The sequence below is a fragment of the Micromesistius poutassou genome, assembly GCF_964030765.1.
Source record: "Micromesistius poutassou genome assembly, chromosome: 8".
Taxonomy (NCBI): Eukaryota; Metazoa; Chordata; class Actinopteri; order Gadiformes; family Gadidae; genus Micromesistius; species Micromesistius poutassou.
The window spans coordinates 17,916,567-17,935,479 of NC_140278.1; the positions used below are offsets into that span (position 1 = coordinate 17,916,567).

At 45.0% G+C, this 18,913-nt stretch overlaps 2 protein-coding genes across 5 annotated transcripts; both read right to left on the reverse strand.

The window, feature by feature from the left end:
* Positions 1–397: 397 nt before the first annotated feature.
* LOC311351600 (uncharacterized protein) lies at positions 398–9,506 on the reverse strand. 4 transcript variants are annotated; one of them, XM_084471776.1, is made up of 3 exons: positions 9,215–9,506; positions 8,716–8,844; positions 398–6,750 (listed from the first exon to the last, which is right to left on the reverse strand). In XM_084471776.1, exon 3 carries the CDS (start codon positions 6,538–6,540, stop codon positions 1,669–1,671), a length of 4,872 nt encoding a protein of 1,623 aa, XP_084327902.1. In that variant the 5' UTR covers positions 6,541–6,750; positions 8,716–8,844; positions 9,215–9,506; the 3' UTR covers positions 398–1,668. The 4 variants fall into 4 exon arrangements, with proteins under 4 accessions (XP_084327902.1, XP_084327901.1, XP_084327899.1 ...); XM_084471775.1 differs by having other exon boundaries at positions 8,731–8,844; positions 9,211–9,506; XM_084471773.1 differs by having other exon boundaries at positions 9,211–9,506.
* Positions 9,507–13,542: 4,036 nt separating this feature from the next.
* On the reverse strand, positions 13,543–18,122 carry shisa7a (shisa family member 7a; the record flags this gene model as incomplete). Its single annotated transcript, XM_084471678.1, has 5 exons — positions 13,543–14,525; positions 15,278–15,463; positions 15,734–15,799; positions 16,382–16,545; positions 17,377–18,122. 5 exons carry the CDS (start codon positions 18,120–18,122, stop codon positions 13,543–13,545), a joined length of 2,145 nt encoding a protein of 714 aa, XP_084327804.1.
* Between the last annotated feature and the right edge of the window lie 791 nt (positions 18,123–18,913).

The window sequence follows — 18,913 nt, forward strand, 5'->3', positions numbered from 1 at the left end:
ACACACACACACACACACACACACACACACACACACACACACACACACACACACACACACACACACACACACACACACACACACACACACACACACACACACACCCGCCCCCACTCCGTGTGAAATACATGTGACTGCTATACTCAACCACACAAGCAGACTCAGGGCAGAAATGAACTACCTACTGCCATCTTGTGGCATTTATATAGCCTACAAGTGAGGGATTGCACACATATTTCATATGGTAGGCACTCACACATATTGAAAATATACGTTGCATCCCCCTAAACAAGTTACTCATAATTATACATCTCTCCAATGACATTTCCCTAAATACTGTATTCAAATGGGATTTATTGATATTTCCACTACATTATCAAACAGTAAAATACACTTCTGTGACACAATTGTATTCAATACCGAGCCTATTGTTGCATTGTTAGAGCAACAATATCTCGTTTAAATTATGAACACATTGGAAACACTTGAGAACACTCATGGTTTATTTAATGCTGAAATATAATCAACTACTCAGTAAATAAAGTGATATAAATCTACTTGGAACTATCTTTTTTTTCTTTAGAAGAAAAAAACAAGGCTTTAGAAGGGTGTGAACATTACAAATGTGAATAAAGTGACGTAATGTACACAAAACGATTTTGTTTGGAACAAAACAAGGCTTAACATGATTGCAGGATTTAACACAGAGGGAGTTATACATGAGAGGCATGTCGACTGATTGAGTTACACATACATACATACATGTAATCATACATTGCTTCTATGATAGGTCCTTGTCTTAATGTCTACTGTGCAGTAGAGACAATCACGGCTAAAAAGACCATACTGATAAAATAAGTAGACGTATTTAGCCTGTTTTCAATCTCTTGGTATAAAAGCTATAACATCTCAAACAAACTAAATAGAGTGACATGGAAAGCAAGGCTTTTTGTTAAGTTTCATTTTAGCAGGAGTCCATATACCGCCTACTAATTCACGCTACTTGTGATCATGATTCTAGAGAATTAGCACTTTTCAAAAAGTTTATACTAATAACCTTTAGGGATGTACAGAATAAACCATCATCACAGGTGGGATTTCACAACCTCAGTTTTTAAAAAAACTGACCAGAGAACAAACATGCACCAACAAGCTGACTCTATCAACAAATATATTTGTTCCAACGTCCCTACTTCTAGTTAATGCACTTTACATTTTTTAAGAAAATCCTCAGAGCTTCTAAAGGAAGAACAACAAGTTAAGGTACACAGCAGAGACAGTTATAATACAGCAAAATATGTAGAAGGGATGCTAGTGAGGACTTAACAGACGAGAAATACATTAGCAGGTCATGTCACTCAAAACTTTTCTAGTAACAGCACAGTGTCAGCCAAGCATAGTGGCAATGCACTTAAGGGGTTAATGTTCCTATGGAAAAAGTCACTTATTTGAAACCACTTCCAATACAATTTGGAAGAATTGTAAGTGACGTTTTTATAGGATGCTCTACAGTAGTTATTAACACACTCCAGTGTTATCGTCGATACTGAAACCAGGCAAGTACAACAACTCTCCAAAGGCAACTGCTCCTCTGAACTTCCTTTCCACTCTCCGTTAACAATTCCCATACGTCATTTGTATTTTTGTCGGCGACTTGTGAAGATACTCTCAGTATCCGTACACTTCCGGTTGGTATGAACTCTCGCTGCATTCCTCTTGGTTCCCTCTCTGTGCCGCCATTTTGGACGGCTTCAGGCTGATAGTGGACCCCCGCTGGGACCCCTTGGCCCTGCGGCAGCAGAAGGCTCTGTGCCGGTCCAGGAGCACGGCGTTCCAGAAGCAGGCCGAGCAGCGGCGGCAGGAGAACGACCCTTTGGCACGGTGGGTCGCTCGGTGTATGAAGGCGGCCAGAGGACTGGGTGACTGCCTCCCACACACGCTACACTGCAGACGCTCCTGGGGGGACAAGGCCTTCTGTGGGTGTTTGAGGGCCCTGTGAACCAGCAGCCCTGCTTGATAAGTAAACCTTGCGTTGGGGCATATCGGGCAGGTGAAACTCTTGACAGATTTAAGGGACCTCATGATCTGCACCTTCGCTCCTCCTGTGGTGACGAGCTCGTAGCCTCCCCCTCCGTGTTCCCCCCCTCTTCGAATCTTTAAAAGTAAAGTGCCTGGCTTTTTATTTTTCAACCGCAGTCCTGTGTCTGACCCCGTCTTCCTCCCCCTGGTACTCCGTTTACCGCGAGCTGTATCTGATGCCCCCCATTTGGTTCCCATCTCTCCCCTCTGGAGGGAGTTTTTTTTTTTAGCTGGGCGCCTTTTTATTTCCTCGGGTGAAGACTGGAGGCTGGGCTCATGATGGTGCTGGTGGGGCTGGTGGGTGCTGAGGGGGGGATGATTATGATGCTGATGATGATGGTGATGTGAATGGTGATGATGGAGGTGGTGATGCTCGGTGGAAGGGAGCTCCGTGAGCGGTTGGAAAGGGGCGGTGGTGTGCAGTGTGTGGCTACGCGAGCCCGCCGGGTAGATGTGCTCCCCCTTGACTCCGGCCGGGGAGTGCTGGTGCTGCGTGGGGATGATGGTGGAGTTTGGGGGCAGGGGCTGGGAGTAAGGCAGGGCATTAGAGGCCGGGGGCTGGGCTGTGGCGGCGTCATAAAACAAAGGAGAGTACCCAGCGGGGGGCTGCGGGGCGGCCTGGGGATGACCGTGAGTCACAACGCTGTGTCCTCCGTGGGATTCAGCGGACGGGGCCATTTGTAATAGCACGTTGGTGGCGGCCTCGCTCTCCGAGGTGGACTGACCCACGTCCGGCCCGCCTCGGCTGTCGGCCGATCCGCTGCTTCCCTCCCGTGGGTTGGACTGCTCGGTGCGCGTCAGTCCGTGCTGCGATTGACGATGTCTGGTGAGGCTGTTGGAATAAGCGAAGGCCTTACCGCACACCTCACAGCAGAATAATTTCTCACTTCCACCTTCGTGCACCGTCTGGTGATGGGCAGTCAGATGGAAGTGATGGCGGAATGACTTCCAGCAAATAGCACAGGTGTAGAGACGGGGTGGGGGTTGGGTGTCGGAGCCTTGAGGCTTTACATCTTGAGCATATGAGTAATAGGAGGAGGAGGTGTTTGCCTCATTCTGGCTTCCATCTTGGGACCCGCTACACTGGGTGTTTGGGTTAAAGCTGTTCAGCGTCTCCCCAGCTGGTGTGGTGGGAACTTCTTCTATCTCCCCTTTCTGGTGGAGCTTGTTATGCCTCCTAAGGCTTTGGGAGTAGCCAAACTCTTTCCCGCAGATTGCGCATTTGTAATTCTTGGCCCCAGAGTGAACCGTTTGATGCTTGCTCAGGTGAAAGGCCTCTCTGAAATATTTTCCGCAGACAGAGCAGTGGTGAGACTTCTCACCGGTATGCACACGGTCATGCCTCCGTAGAGTCTCACGGCGGGCGAATCCCTTGCCACAGACACTGCAGAGATAAGGACGGGGGAGACCGCTGGGTCCGGATCTGGGGGTATATTGCCTGCGTTTAGGAGGTTGACCGGGAGCGCTCGGATCCTTTTTGGCCCGCGGCTTTCGGGGACGCTTTGGTTTGACAGTTCCATTCTGTGGGTTACTGTTCATGTTCCCCTGATTCCCCCCACCTCTGAAACCTTTATCTATACCAGACGTAGATGATGGCGAGCCGAGGGGACCTAAGCCCAGACCCCCTAACAAGCCCCCAATAATATCTCCCCGGTCATCGCCCCTGTTTCCGCTGCTGCTAGCTGCTGTTATGGCAGAAATAGCATGATTGACGGAACTGGTCACATCGTCTTCTGAGTCATCTAGCAGAGAGGATAGGGGCAGATGTGGCTGTTGTTGTTGATGGTGATGCTGGCTTTGACTCGGCGGATGAGGATGCAAAGTTGGGGCCAAGGGTGCCTTTCGCAGTGCGGGGCCTCCCATCCCACCCCCACACGGGGAGGCACCAGAGTAGCACGGAGAGGGGTTACCTTGAGAATGGTGGTCATCATGGTAACCTGTATAACGATTACGAGAGTAGTCAGAGGGATATTTGCCATCTCCTCTGTCCCTCTCATTTGGATTCCCTCCCCTCCCAGATTGAAAAAGACCATCACAGACTAGCCCAGATTTGGGCTCCCCTTCACCTACTACGATGACACCGTCATCCTCTTCAGTTTTCCCATAAATCCCACCTCTGTTCACCTGGTACGCCTCCCCACTTCTACTTCCCGCTTCACTACTGCCACCCAGTCTGTCATTCCCATCCGGGCCTGTCTTGTCACACCTCTGTTTGGGACCCCTACCTGGCTTGCCACACGTTCCCGAGGCAGCGTGGTTGAGGAGAGAGGTGCTCTCCCTAAAGGAGCGTCCACAGGCTGGACATCGGAATGGCTTCTCTTCATGAATCTTCTCATGACGAGTCAGGGACTCTCTGCGGTTAAAAGCACGAGAGCAGGTGGAGCAGCCATAGGGGCGGGCCGAAGAGTGTATTACCCCATGCTGTAGCAGGTGTCCCTTCTTTTTAAAGCCCTTGCCACAATCAGAGCAACTAAACAACTTATCTGGGCTCGAACAGGAATTAACAGAGGGCGGCGCCGTGTCTTGCGTGGAGTGGGGAAGGCTTGGGTCTAGTTGTGCTTTGATGTGAATTGGATTTGGGCCGGTTCCAGATGTATTGCTTGTACCTGCTGCTGTTGGTTCATGCATGCGCAGATGCCTTCGAAGGCTCGACAGGTGATTAAAGCTTTTGTTACACTCCCCACAGTTGTAGACGCAGTCTTCTTCAGGCTGCGTGGTATTGTGTTGCAATGGGCCTTGGTTATCTCGCTTGGAAAGGTGTGAATTATTATTAACCAGCACTGAGGCCACAGTAGAAGAGGGGGCAGAAGAAGAAGAAACGACAGATGATGAGGAAGAGGAAGCATGGAGGGAGGGGTTCTCCCCTACTCCAATTAATGCCGGTGGTTGACCATGGCTAAGCCCTCCTCCACTACTGCTTGCATTAGGGTTCCCCACATGGCTGCTATGCCCATGGCTACCGTTGCTGTTACTACTAGCATTGTCAGATTTCCTCTGGGGTAAGTAGCCTGCCATTGCTTTCTTCCTCCTACTGCTGCTACCGCTTCCCCCGCCACTGTTCTCCCCTTTACCATCATCTTTTGACAAGGACAAATGAAGTGGTAAGGGGAGGGGCAAGCCAGCTTCCTGCTGCATTAGGGACGCTATTTGATTAGAGGAGAGGACCGGGATGCCCTGGAAGTCAAAACCACTCAGGGAAGATGGCTGGGAGCCGGGGTGGAGGTGGTGATGAGAGTGAGAGTGAGGATGGGACAGGCTGTGGGGTGGCAGTTGTTGTTGCAGTGGAGGCTGCTGTGGGGGCGGCTGTGGCTGGGGAGTAGAGTGCCCGTGGGAGTGTGAAGAATGCAAAGCTGGCGGTGGAGCAAGGCCGGAACTAGAATCCCCACCTGACTGACTTAAACCTATCCCCAGGTGGTTGTGGGTGCCTTGTTGAACGAGAAATTGCTCTAAACTAGCATTGGCAGGCACCCCAGAAAGGAAATACTGATTAGCTGCCAGCATGCAACTGAACTGTTGATGAAGGCTGCGTGCATCAGACTGCGTCCCGACTAGCTGATGCCCCAGTGTACTGACTGCACTGCTGCTCGAGGGGTTGTTAGAGGTGGCCACAGAGCTAGAGGGTGACGGAGAAGAGGAAGAGGGGCCAGGGGATGCTTGAGGGACAGAAAGGCCAGGATGTAGGGGAGGAGGGGGTGGAGGTGCAGATGTTACCAATCCTCCCAAACCCCCAGAACTCCCACCAGCACTGCTTCCCCCAGCAAAGTGCTCAAAGCGGCTCACACCGGGGTGCAGCTGCTCCTGTGCTAGTGGGCTCTCAGAAGGATGGAAGGAGCGGAGGAACTGTGGGTAGCCGGAAGAGTGGCTGGAGCTGCTGCCACTCATCTTACTGGACTTGGAGCGGGAGCTTTGGGATGAGGAAGGCTGTTGTTGGAGGGGTGGGGGAGGGGGGCCGCTCATCTTGGCAAAAATGGATGCAGAATCGGAAAAGGCGTTGCTTCTGGACCCCTGGAGGGGGCCCAAGCCCAGCCCGGAAAGAAGTGCCCCAGAAGACTCAGCCTGTTGCTGCTGCTGTTGAAGCTGATGCTGGTGCAGTTGAACTTGCTGTTGATGCTGCAGCTGTCGGTCTAGACCAAGGCCTTTGAACTGGTGGGCCTGGTGCCCACTTAACATCTCTATAATGTCCAAATTGTATTTTCCAAATTGGAACATTTCCCACTCACTGGCACATGGGGGTGTCGGGGCCACACCTCCTGCGCCTGGCCCGGCGACGATGATCCCACCGCTGCTAACGGAAGCGCTGCGTCCGAATGGGGATGCTATGTTACTACTTCCTCTGGAAAAGCTGAAGTCTGTTCGGCTTGAATCTAAGCTTCTCCCAATGACACTGCCGCTACTGGCTCCTGGACGGTTGCTTCGACTGCTGCTACTTCCTCCAGAACGTCCGCTGCCCTCACTCTCCATTCAAAAGGAGAGGGGACAGGTCTAAGAGACTTGTTTGGGTTTATAGTGTCTGTAGGGGACTTAAGAGGTCTTTGACTGAGTTGGACAGATTATTGCGAAATAGCACACAATGTTTTTTTAGGCAGTTTTTCTACACTGGTTAGGGTGTTCAGATCCATTGTTTCCCTTCATCCAGGAAAGTGTCACCATCTCCATTCTGCCAGATGGTTCCTATAGCTCAAAAAGACAAATGCGAGGCAGATAAAATCATAGGGTGGAACAGTGAAACAAGTTACACAATATCATAAAGCCATTTCACATATTTTCTATAACACATAGCAAGATATCCACATTTCCAAAAACCTATTATGACAGCATATTCATTTTTTTTATTTGAATTGGCAAACAGCACTACTCACCTGCCAGATATCCATAAAACATACCTTGACCAGAACCATTTTTGGCATTTAGTCATATTTGATTATCTGGCTCCATTTTACTAATTCTTATTATGTAAAAATGTGTTATTGGAATGTGTTAATCAGGCCAAGGTTATTCACTGCTAAGAGAAATTAACCATCTGTCGGAGCTTGGGGAATACTTTGGGTATCCCGACCTCAAACCATTTAGTATTTAAATAAACTGTTCATACTGTACTCACTATTTTTGTACTATTTAGTGTTATTGTTATCTAAAAGTACTTAATTAAGTTGAGTCTGTGATTCTTAGATACATTGTAATCATCATTACACATTGATAAAGTCACATTGAAAGAATAGGCCGTCCAACAGAATAATTTCATAATAACAGCATAACAAGCAGTGCTGTAATTCACAAAATACTGAATTTCCCCTCTAGATTGAGGTCTGTTTTTTTGTGATGTACTTTTCCACCATGCAACTTGTTATAACAAACTGTATTGAGTTTGATTGACACTGACAGGCTGAGGGGTTCGAGGCATGCTATGTATGTACTTTTGGTATCACGAGAAGCTTTAGGAGGAACACCACCAAATGGCATATCACTAATTTTCCGTCTCAGATTAATAAAGAAAGTTTTATTTTATAATTAAAGCTGTTCCTTTATTGTTATCATTCAACCAATTTCCATTTGATTATTTAATTCAAAATCATCATAATCTATTGTTTTCTGTGGCCTTTTTGTATTATTATCCATTGTATATGTGTTACTCCCCTTTTTCTGCAGTTAATAATGGTGATGGTATGGTCCATGCACCATTAGATAGTATGCGAACATGACCAACAACATAAGAAACAACACTTTTTTTTTTCTTCTTAAGCGATTATGCCGTGAGATAGAGAGAAAGAGAGACAGAGACAGAGAGAAAGGGAGAGAGGGAGAAGACTTATTGCAAGGGGATTTTGAATGTTACTAATATGGAAAAATGTATATCAGCTTGTCACTGTTTGGCAAATTATTCTTTATTTATTCTTTCTCTGTATATAATTAGGAGATATGAGTGAATGTTCACCAATGTAGGCCAAGATGTGCTTATGGATAACGTGTTTACATAGTCAAAACGTTCCTTATTTATACCGTAATAAAAACATTTTTACCTTTTCTGTCATAAACAAAATTAAGCTCTTAAAACAATCTGCATTATGTGTGTTTCAATCATCAATACGAATACATTTTTAAAAAGCAAAAAAACTCAAACAAACTTTTCATCCTCAAATTACAGACATTTATTATTTTTTGGTTTTTATTAATCATGAAATGTGAAAAACAGTTAGTTTATTTGTACTTTCCCCATATGTTCAGAAATGGTTCTGCTTGGGGATAAGAATAAAGTAATACAAATGTCATTACTTATAAAATACAAAATAGTTATACAAAAAAAACATGATTTTTTTGGATTATATGGGTTTGAATTCAAGTTTTAAATGAATAGGCTGTCATTAGTGGGTAGTCAAATTAACAATGTTGAATTCAATTTCGTATGAGCTGGACCACACCAAATCTGATCAAAAACATAAATATCATAATCATGGCCTATTAACATCATGTTATAAACAAACGTAACAAAAAAACCTGACCACTGAAATCACTATTGCAAACAACACAATTCCTAATACGTTTAAGACAATAACCGTTAAAACTTCAAATTGCTGTTGCATTTACATACAATTATTGGTTCTATTGTATATTGCCTTATAAACAACGCAATTTGCTCACCTTTTATATCCTTACCGTGTCCCTCAATCCAAAGTAACGGCACAGTGTGGAAGAGGAGTCCCCTGGCCGAGGAGGGGGATGTGTTATCACCTATTGGATTGCCTCTCATTTTAATGGAAATACGCGATCCTGAAGAAGAAAAACACATTCACATATGTACTGAACGGGTATACAGTGTAAACAACACAAACACACTCACTTGCAATGCATGCATGCGGTTGTGGAAGCGCACTCGTTCAATCGGTTAACTATGCAAAACTCCACAGTTGTTTACAAGCATCTTACTTTGCACCACAGAGTATGCTTTAGGTTTTTATTTCAACCGCATGCAAGATGTCACAGGCTATCGTCTAAAACCTATAACAGAGCAGAGCTAACGCAGGCCAATACTCCCATCCGCTATAATAAAAAAAAAACCCTCACAGTCGGACTAATGTAACGTTGTGCTGTGCTGACGCTATATATCCGCGTAACGTATATTCTGCAAATGTTTACCTACGCATCGAGATGGATGAGGCCCGTCACGCCTTCTCGTCCGGCTGCTCACCGTCCTCCGCCGAGTCCCTGTCTGCGTGCTGTTCTCCCCTCGCCAGCCACAGCCATTTTCACTGATGATGAGCACCCGAAAGAAGACACTTTACTCCGTTAGAACCAGCCGTCACGGCAGCTGTGACACTTTCATCGACATGTGTCTGCGGAAGTGTGGAAAAACAGCAGACGGTAGACGGTTTCGTCGACCAAAAACAGTTTTGATAGTCCGCAATAATAATCATTTGGGGTAAAGTGAGTGACGTGTGCTCACCATTGGCCCTTTCCGGCCTCGGTAATATTTCCGGGTAGCCCCGTTTCAGCATGCGGACGTTTTTTAACCCAGGACCATTTCCATGGTTGTGATGCGATTCATTGATAAATACAAGTCTGTTTTTTCATTTTATTTGTTATACCTGTAGAATGGTCGTGATGCAACTTTCTCTGACATAGTATAGAGATTTTACTGTCTCATTCTCTTAATTCCATGTTTGGCCAAATGGACGATGCTTACCTCAATTATATTGTAGCCTATTGCTTTTAACGATACAGTGGGAATTCAATAGATCACAAATGTCATTAGTTTGTTAAATTTAAAATAGCATTGTGTTTTCTCTCCCACGTTCCTGGTGAAAGCAACTGAAGAAGGATACCTATTAATTGCCAATGTGCTCCTTCTACAAAATACAAAAATACAATTAGATGCTGGCCGGGAAATCATCATTAGGTAGGCTTGTGGTTTATTGATAAATGGTAATTGCCTAAATGTAGACTATTTTAAGTAAACCTATTTGTCAGTGCAACAAGTAACACTAGACAAACTTAAGTATTTTCTATCTATTTATGGTAGGTTGTTTTCATGTTCAAGATAAAATGGTTGTTGCATAACAAATATAGGCCATTGATGGAGAATGGTTGACACATATTTACATTTAAATATAGGCCTGTGTATGAAAAATAAGATTCCATCATGAATAATAGTAGTTTTCCACCAACTTTATTATACAAATTATTTATAAGTCACTGTTATAATCAAGGGGGTCAATGCGTTCAGAAAAAACAAAAGGTTTAGTTTAATTTTTGTAGTCATGAACACAGATTCATGATAATCATTGTGGGACAATGTCCAACACTATCTTTACAATTTCCGGTCAAATATAGGTTATTATTAAACTCACCATGAACAATTAGTAATAAATGAATTCATAATGGCTATGCAGTTACATACACCATATTCATTCATTTCTTTCTGGAAAGTCATGTAATTTGTCTGGGCTACGCTAAAGATTTCAATACTGAAAAAAGCATATCCCTGTTGCCACATAATAGGCTATGACAATAAAAAAGACAACAAAAATGTAATGAATTTGGCACTGTACAATTCATTAAATACGGACACATCTCTATGTTGAATCTTCAAATTAATGTCGAAGAGAGAACTCATTAAAATATTCTGATTGTACTAGCTATACAAAATACAATACTTGCACAAATTAGGTTAACCATTTATAAAATCTTGATGACTTCTCGATGGATATGGCTTGTGTAATATTACAGACTTTGCTACAGACCATTTGTGGCTTTATTTAAAAATACAAATCTAATATTACTGTTCACTCTCTGTTCCATTTTCCTGAATAAGACACTGTACCCAAAACATTCAGATTACCATTAAGGTCTGTCCAACCTGGCTAATCCACATTCATCCAAACACACATACATTATGGCATCATGGGTAGTGTGTATAACCCATTTTTATTCAGTCAGACTCAGTGGCATTGAGATCTCATTATATCTCTTTATCAGGCCATATTCATAATTTCCGGCCCCTAACTCCCATTCTGTATCCTTCACTGGCTTTGTGAGAACCTTATAAACACACATGCATTGGATATAGGTGCTTTTTTAACAGACAATTTCGTACCAAAGTGGAAAACCTAAGCATCACAAAAAAGTTAATAAGGCCAGTGTTTAGGCATTACTCATCCCGCTGGGCTTGGCCGTTACCATCGCTGGCTTTACATCTGAGCATATCTTCAATGCCTCGTTATGAAATGTGGCTGGCATGCATTGAGATTCACAATGTCTGTTTAAAACTCGGATTCATGATCAGATGTAACAAAAACCAACTACTTGTGAGAACACTAGTTATTTAAAAAACAATAAACACTTAAATCCCACCGAGTAAAAGAACATCACATCATAACATAATTGTTAATAATAACAATAACAGTTATAATAATCATTAATAATAACACTGCATCATATTCAGAACAACTACATTTAGCACTGTGTATAGGAAGATTGTCCAAATGAAATCTGTGTTTCTGTAATCAGCATGACGTCTGGCTATCCTCTCGGTGGACTGAACCCAAACTACACACGTTCTTTCAAAGTCATAGCACTCACCTCTAATCATCTCTACTCTATCATCTATCATCACTATTTAAAAACAAAAGACCTGCACTTGATATCTCATTGACCTGTCACACAACCTCGCTTCTACTGAATGTAAACCGTAAGGATTCGATACAATTTATGTTTGTACCTGGTGCAAATATCTGGGGGGCGGGAAGCTTTGTGCAAAGTTTTGTCTTAAAAAGTTTTCTCTTGAATGGTGCTTCTTAAACTGCGCTTGTTAATCTTCTTCTTTACACATTAATACTTAATACAACATGACAATATCAACACAAAATCAAGAGAAAGATACCATCGTATATGTACCACAGATATCACATACTATATCGAGTTAGGATAGCCCTTAGTATTGATAAGCATTGTTATTGATATAAGATGAAGATATTTTCATACTCAGGATGGCTGAAGTGCGTTATGATACAGCAGGTGTTTCAGATGGAAAGGGCATCCTCGCCATCCAGCGTTCATTCGGCATTTGTGGTTCTTCTCCGAGAAAGAAAAAACATTTGTTCACGGCAATGCCTATTTTTGACTGTACAAAATGTCACTATAGTTGTTAGATGTGGGTTTTTTTCCTCTTTCACCAGGTGAGAATACAAAAATGGTGATTGTCGGACCAGCTTCTTCTGTGGTATCTTCTTTGAATCTCCATAAATGGCTTTGAAAGACAAGTTGTGTAAGTGCAACCCCTGCGTCAGTGTCTATTCATTTGTGCTCTGTGAGAGAAAACCTGTGCTCGCCTGCACAGCCTACATTAAAGTAAGCCGGCCTTTGATTTAAAATCAGTAAACTGGATAGAAACGTCTGTGCTATACTATACTTTCTATCTATCTCTTGGCTAACGCAAACAATATATATTTATATATATATATATATATATATATATATATATATATGTCAGAAGGAAACGGAATCCTCTAGCACATGATAATTGTCAACTAGAACAGTGATCATTGTTGAGGTTTACTCTCTCTCTCCTGGTTGAATGATCTATAAGGACACATGGAAAGTTAGGCAACCCAGGCAGCTGATGTGTGTTGAGTGAGGGTTACCCCAGCAGTTGAACTGGGCAATTCATGACAGCCGATTACTTCCAGGAATCTTTGTGTCCAGAAGTGAACAAAGCGTGCATTCCGAAAGCACCCACCTCTACCACCTCAGAGCAACAATAACAACAACAACCACAACAAAATCTGTCTTCCTTGCGTGAGGATTAACCGGTTCTGTCAATCTGAGACCGAACCGGTCCACCACCCCATGTCCATTTCATTTGAATTAATCTGGTCCACAAGGATATGGATCCATGGGCTTCAGTTTGGGAATCACTGTTGGCAAGTACTTAGAAAGTCCCAAAATCCGGTCAGTAATTGATTCAGTTCTTCATTAAATGCTTCATTAAAAATTCCTTCCGCGTCTCTTCTTCTCACGGCTGTCATCTCAGCGTCTCCCTTCCTATCTAATATGGCTCCTGAGTTCTTTTTTGAAAGACATAAAAAAAGTTATGAAAACTTTTGTGTTTTTTTGTCCGTTCTTGAAGTCTTTTTAATGTCATGGCATCAATGTATATGGCAAATTGTGTTATGAAAATATGGCTGATGAGAGAATCACATAACAAAAATTGTACCAGATACTCTCTACTATGATTAACTTGATAAGTAATTGTATTGAAGCTATCTAATTACCAGGTAACGATATTAATTCAAAAATTCTAAACACTATATACCTCAAGCCCTCAGCTTCCCACTTTATTATATTACTCTAAACTAAACTATGGGTGTCCAAATAATCTAGATTATATTTGATAATAATAGTATGTAATATTGTGCAGAAGGGACACCTATTCCCAAAGATTATGTGCGGTGAAACTGCAGGCCCAGAACCTTACACGGTCACCTCATTTTTACTTCCTGTTCTAATTCCCTGGCTGCCTCCTCCACTCCCCCCTCCCGAGCCTCCACCGCCCCCTCCTGGTATAAAATGTAACTGCTCAATTGTGTTCTGCCTCTTTGTGGCAAAAGCCATCCTTCTAGCAGTGTGGCCCCCCAGCGTCCCCGTTCCCATGACGACCCCGGCCCCGGGCATCTCGCCCGCCCAGCCCATGCCCCCGCTCATGTGGCCGGTCGTGCCCGGGTTCCTCTCCTGCTCCCGGCCCGACGTGGGGTGAGAGTTCATCTTGATCATGTGATGGCGGTCGAGTGAAGGGGTGGCGCAGACGTTCTGCTGGGACTGGGCCTTCTGCTGGGGCGTCAGCCGGGGCAGGGTGGGCACCATGCCGCCGCCGCCGCCGCCGCCGCCGCCTCCCCCGTGGGCGTAGGGGTCCACCACCCCCACGCCCATCCTCTCCTCCAGGTGGTCCGGGGACATCAGCAGCCTCTCCTGTCGGTCCTGTCTCTCCTGCCGCTCCTGCCTCTCCTGCCTGTCCTGCCTCTCCTGGGTCTTACGCGTGAGGGTCTGGGTGTTTGAGTTCTTGTTGGACGCGGCGGCGGCCATGGCTTTGTAGTACTGGTGCTGTTGGTTCTTGGAGAGGCGCGACAGGGTGCCCGTGTTGCCGGGCACGTCGCCCATGTTGAGCAGCTGGTCCTGGGACTTGACCTTCCTGGCGGGCTTGGAGAGGGTGTCGTAGTTGGGGTTGTACTGGGGCTCCGGCGGGTCCAGGGGGTACGGGTTGGGGGTGGGCGAGGTAGGCATGCCGGCGGGGGGGATCCAGGGGCGGGTGGCGTGCCTGGGGAGGGTTCCCCTGCCACTGAGGGTGTAGTCGCCGCCCCAGTGGAGGTGGTGCTGGGAGGACTGCAGGGCGGGCTGCGCCGTGTGGGGTCGGCGCTTGGTGGTGCAGTAACCAGAGGAGTACTCATCCAGACCTTTCTCTGAAAGTCACACAAAGGCAATCACTTCAACAAGCCTTACATAATGAGCCCTTTGCTTAATGAGGCTGTCTCTTTGCTTAATGAGGCCGTCTCTTTCTCATTGAGCAGTCTCCTTACTTAATGAAGCAGTCCACTTACTTATTGAAGCAGTCCGCTTACTTAATGAAGCAGTCCCCTTACTTATTGAAGCAGTCCGCTTACATAATTAAGAAGTCCCCTTACTTAATGAAGAAGTCCCCTTACTTAATGAAGAAGTCCCCTTACTTGATGAAGCAGTCCCCTTACTTGATGAAGCAGTCCCCTTACTTGATGAAGCAGTCCCCTTACTTGATGAAGCAGTCCCCTTACTTGATGAAGCAGTCCCCTTACTTGATGAAGCAGTCCCCTTACTTAATGAAGCAGTCCCCTTACTTAATAAAGCAGTCCTCACACTGAAATTCTTGAAACCCCAAATTTAAAACTGTAAACTGAATGACATATATATATTACAATTGATAAATGTATATCATTAATCATTAATTTAAATAAAGTTAAGTCCAATAGCACTGTAACCACAAAAGGAAGGGCAGTAACGCTCTGCCTACTACTACTTGGGTTACTGGCCACGGTATAATCTCTGTATTTTATTCAAACTTTGAATCAGGCCAGGTATAAGACCTGATGACAACGGCGCCGTCGTGTTTCGTTTACCTTTTCAATATATAAACATTAGCAGCGTATCCAGACTCTTAATCTCACAGTGATTCCCTTACCCAGGCGCTTCAGGGAGGAGTAGCGGTTCAGCTCGGGCTTGGTGGCACTCTCGTAGGACGGGGGGAGCTGGGCCAGGTTGTGCAGGGAGTGGTGGAAGGAGGGCTGCGACTTGGTGTTGTTGTGCTTGTTGGAAAGCAGCGTCCCCCCAGCTGCCAGCTGAGCGTTGTTCATCCGGGGGGTGCGCTCTACAAAGACAACGTGATGAGAAGCCTGCATTCACCGGCGCCGCGTGATTCGGCAACTATACCGAGCATCGTCATGCTGCTAACTCACGGCGGCACTCAAATTCAAAGTTCCTTTATGAAGAAAGAGTTTGATCAAATGTGTGATTATCACCATTTTGATTTTTTTTTTTTTTTTACCATAGAGCATACTTTTGAGGTTGAATTAAGTAAATTAATCTTTGTTTCCGATACATGGTGTTTGAAGAGAGTAGCGATTGCCAGATGTCTTACCAATGGTGGCGGTGTGTTTGGGGCTAGAGCCTGATGAATGGATGAAATTGTGCTGCAGATTGCCCACTGTCAGAGTCAAACAACATCAGCTGATTAGATATGCACAAGTGTGATCATCAGCCGAACATTTGGAAGGGGTTTCACATTTAAAATGTCTGCGTGCGTGATTCAATCATTTTAGTTTGCACCTTTAACAGTACAGCAATGAATTTTCTGATTATTCACATATATGATTTTGTTAACACCTTGAGAAATTGAGAGGAGACAAATACAGATTCACCATTTGGCTGAACATTCTGCATTCCAGCTAGTGCAGATATCGTGGCTGTTATTAGCTTTTTGATATCGAAGCTTGCCAATAACACTTGATGGCCAGGCATTACTAAACACAGACTGGCACAAACAGGACAAGCACAGTTTTACATTTAGTATTTAATCCAAAGCCACTTAAAAGTAAGGCTGAGAAAAATCAAAGCATGCAAATCAAAATCCATAATTAATAAGAAACCTTTCCAAATGCTGCACGGCCAAGCATCGACATGTTATATTCCATCAATTATTTTCTATTAAAATAAAGCTGCAACTTCTGAATGCTGAAAATGTATCAAGCGTCATTTTCGTCTCGTCTCATCACAGGTCAGCGCTCACATCTGTTGTCCTTGCTGGGCAGGCCGCCGGGGGCATAGTGGTTCTTCGGGGGGCGTCCCAGGGTCCCGCCCCCCTGTCCGTCTGCCACCGTCAGCGCCATGCTGTTGTTCCTCTCGTCCTGCTGCACAGGGCTGGACTGGTGGCGCAGCATGTCCACCAGAGCTCTGGCCCGGGCACACACAGGGTGATCAGAATAGCACAGCATGCCGTACAGGCTTGCTCAGGAGGACCCGACCGGTAGCTTTACCCACAACAAGGAATTAGTTTTGGTACGTTGATGAAAGACACATTCTGCAATACAGTAATTATAAATATTCACGTAATATAGAACACGTTTGTTTTAATATGTTTTAAGAAAAGGTTGTGAGGCATATGAACATAATTATTGCAAATATCAAAAATGATAAAGAATATAAATGTTCTTACTAAAAAGTAAATGATGATCATTTTAATATGACAAACTTGTTGTCTTACTCAATATTGTTTTACAAAGGCTTGGAAACGTTCAGCACTCTTGAATGTTAAGTGAGTTCAGAGTGTCCTTTGAATAGACCTTTGTTTGATTGAAAAGGCAGTACTCTAATTTGAATGTGCAACGTCATGGGTACACCTAATACAAATATGATTCCACAATATCTAGCTCTAGTGTAACCCTTTGAATATATGTATGAAATCTATAGAAATATTATTTAGCAGCCTATAGCAGAAAACCAAATTCTATAATCCTTACATACAATACATTCAAATACAATTCCTTAGTAACTCAGCAGTCCAAAGCGACTTAAAGTCAAAGCTTAGTACATTTAATTCTGATACATGGTATAAAGGCTGCGGCTTCTTAGATTAGGCATGTTTCTTAGGTAGGCTTTCTATATTAGAGATCAACCCCGGTCCCCTTTGGCTGGGAGTCAAGCCCCTTACCCACCGCACTATCCTGCCTGGATACAGCCATGAGTCATGAGAGCATGCACACAGACAGACAGGTAAACACCCACCTGGGCATGTTCAGGTCTCTGTGGTTAGCCTCCTGCTGCACCTTGTTGAACACAACCTTGATCCCCACGGCAACGGCCACCATGAACACCACGACGCCACCGATGACAAAGCCTGTGTTGTGGCTTTGCATCCTTAACGGATCAATGGTCCCCATTGGATCCATCACGGAGCTGATGTCGATGGCCGGGGTCTTGGCCCAGTCCGGGGAGTCGTAGTTCTTGCACAAGTGCTGCTCCAGCTGCTGCCCGCGCTCCGGGCAGCAGAAGCGGAAGTGGCAGCTCCCGCAGCAGTAGATGTACGTGTCCTTGGAGCAGTTGAAGGAACTGTCAAACTGGCCCATGACGTCGTAGTAACCCTGGCACGCGTCCACGTCCACCAGCCGCCGCGGCGGGGGCGCCACCTGCGCCGCGCCCAGGGGCGGGGCCAGGGCGTCCGCTGCGGTGCCGTTCTTGGTGAACATGACCTGGGGCAGGGGTCTGGGGGGCGTCTCCAGGACCCTTTCTGGGAGCTCATCCACCGGTTGGCTCCAGCTCCGCAGCCCCGCCGGCTGCAGGTTTGCCTGGACGTCGACGGGGTGGCCTGGGGGGCTCGGCGCGGGCTTTGGCCTCTCGGTCAACAGCCTAGTGAGGAAGTTGGCGTCCCGGGGTGAGGGAGGTGGGGAAGGCTCCTTGGCGGAGGTCAGTTGGGCAGTCAGGAGGAGAAGCAGGGAGACGGCGAGGAATCTGCGATCCGTGGTGGGTGTCATCTTTACATGACTAAGAGCTCTATTTTGTCTATGATTCAATGTGGTTACAACACTGTGTTTGCCTTTCCTGTGCAACCAATAAAATAGTATGTGGAACATGTCAACATTGTACAACAAGTGCAATGTTGGACTTGCCATCAATTAATGTCAAAAACATTTTCAATCAATAATGTTGTCGGGTGGAAATCGTATTCATAATCATTTTATTACTGTAAATATATTAATGCTTGCTTGAGTGCTATTTAAATCATTTAAATAGCCTACTGTAGAGGAAGAACTGTTTTCAGAGTAACCTCCATTTAGGATGTCATAACTAGCGACAGAGGTATATACAGTTTTCTTTTACCACTGGAACGAAGCTTTGATACATCAGGTCCTTCCCTTCCCTAGGCTGCCATGTCTCAATCCCTACGACTATCAAAGAGATGTGATGTCATACAGATAGGGAAAGAAACAGGCTTCTCATGCTTGTTCTAGATGGCTCACAGTGCAGCACGCTTTACCTTGCCAGAACAAAAGCAATATCTGCTGTGCCGTGGTATGTACTTTAATCACTAAAGCCAACAGTGGGGAGAGGTAACTGTTTTCAGGGGATAGGACAATCCTATATGCCACAACCCTTGATTATAGCACTTGTAAAGCAGGGGCGAGGGCGTTTTAAGAGGATTTTTGTAAAAATGTAAACAATTTTATCTGTGGTCTCTGATCATGGATGATTTTATTTCAGATTCACATTCAGATTTGGCACTTAGCTAATGATTAGGCGATTCGTTTTGAACAAGATATTATAT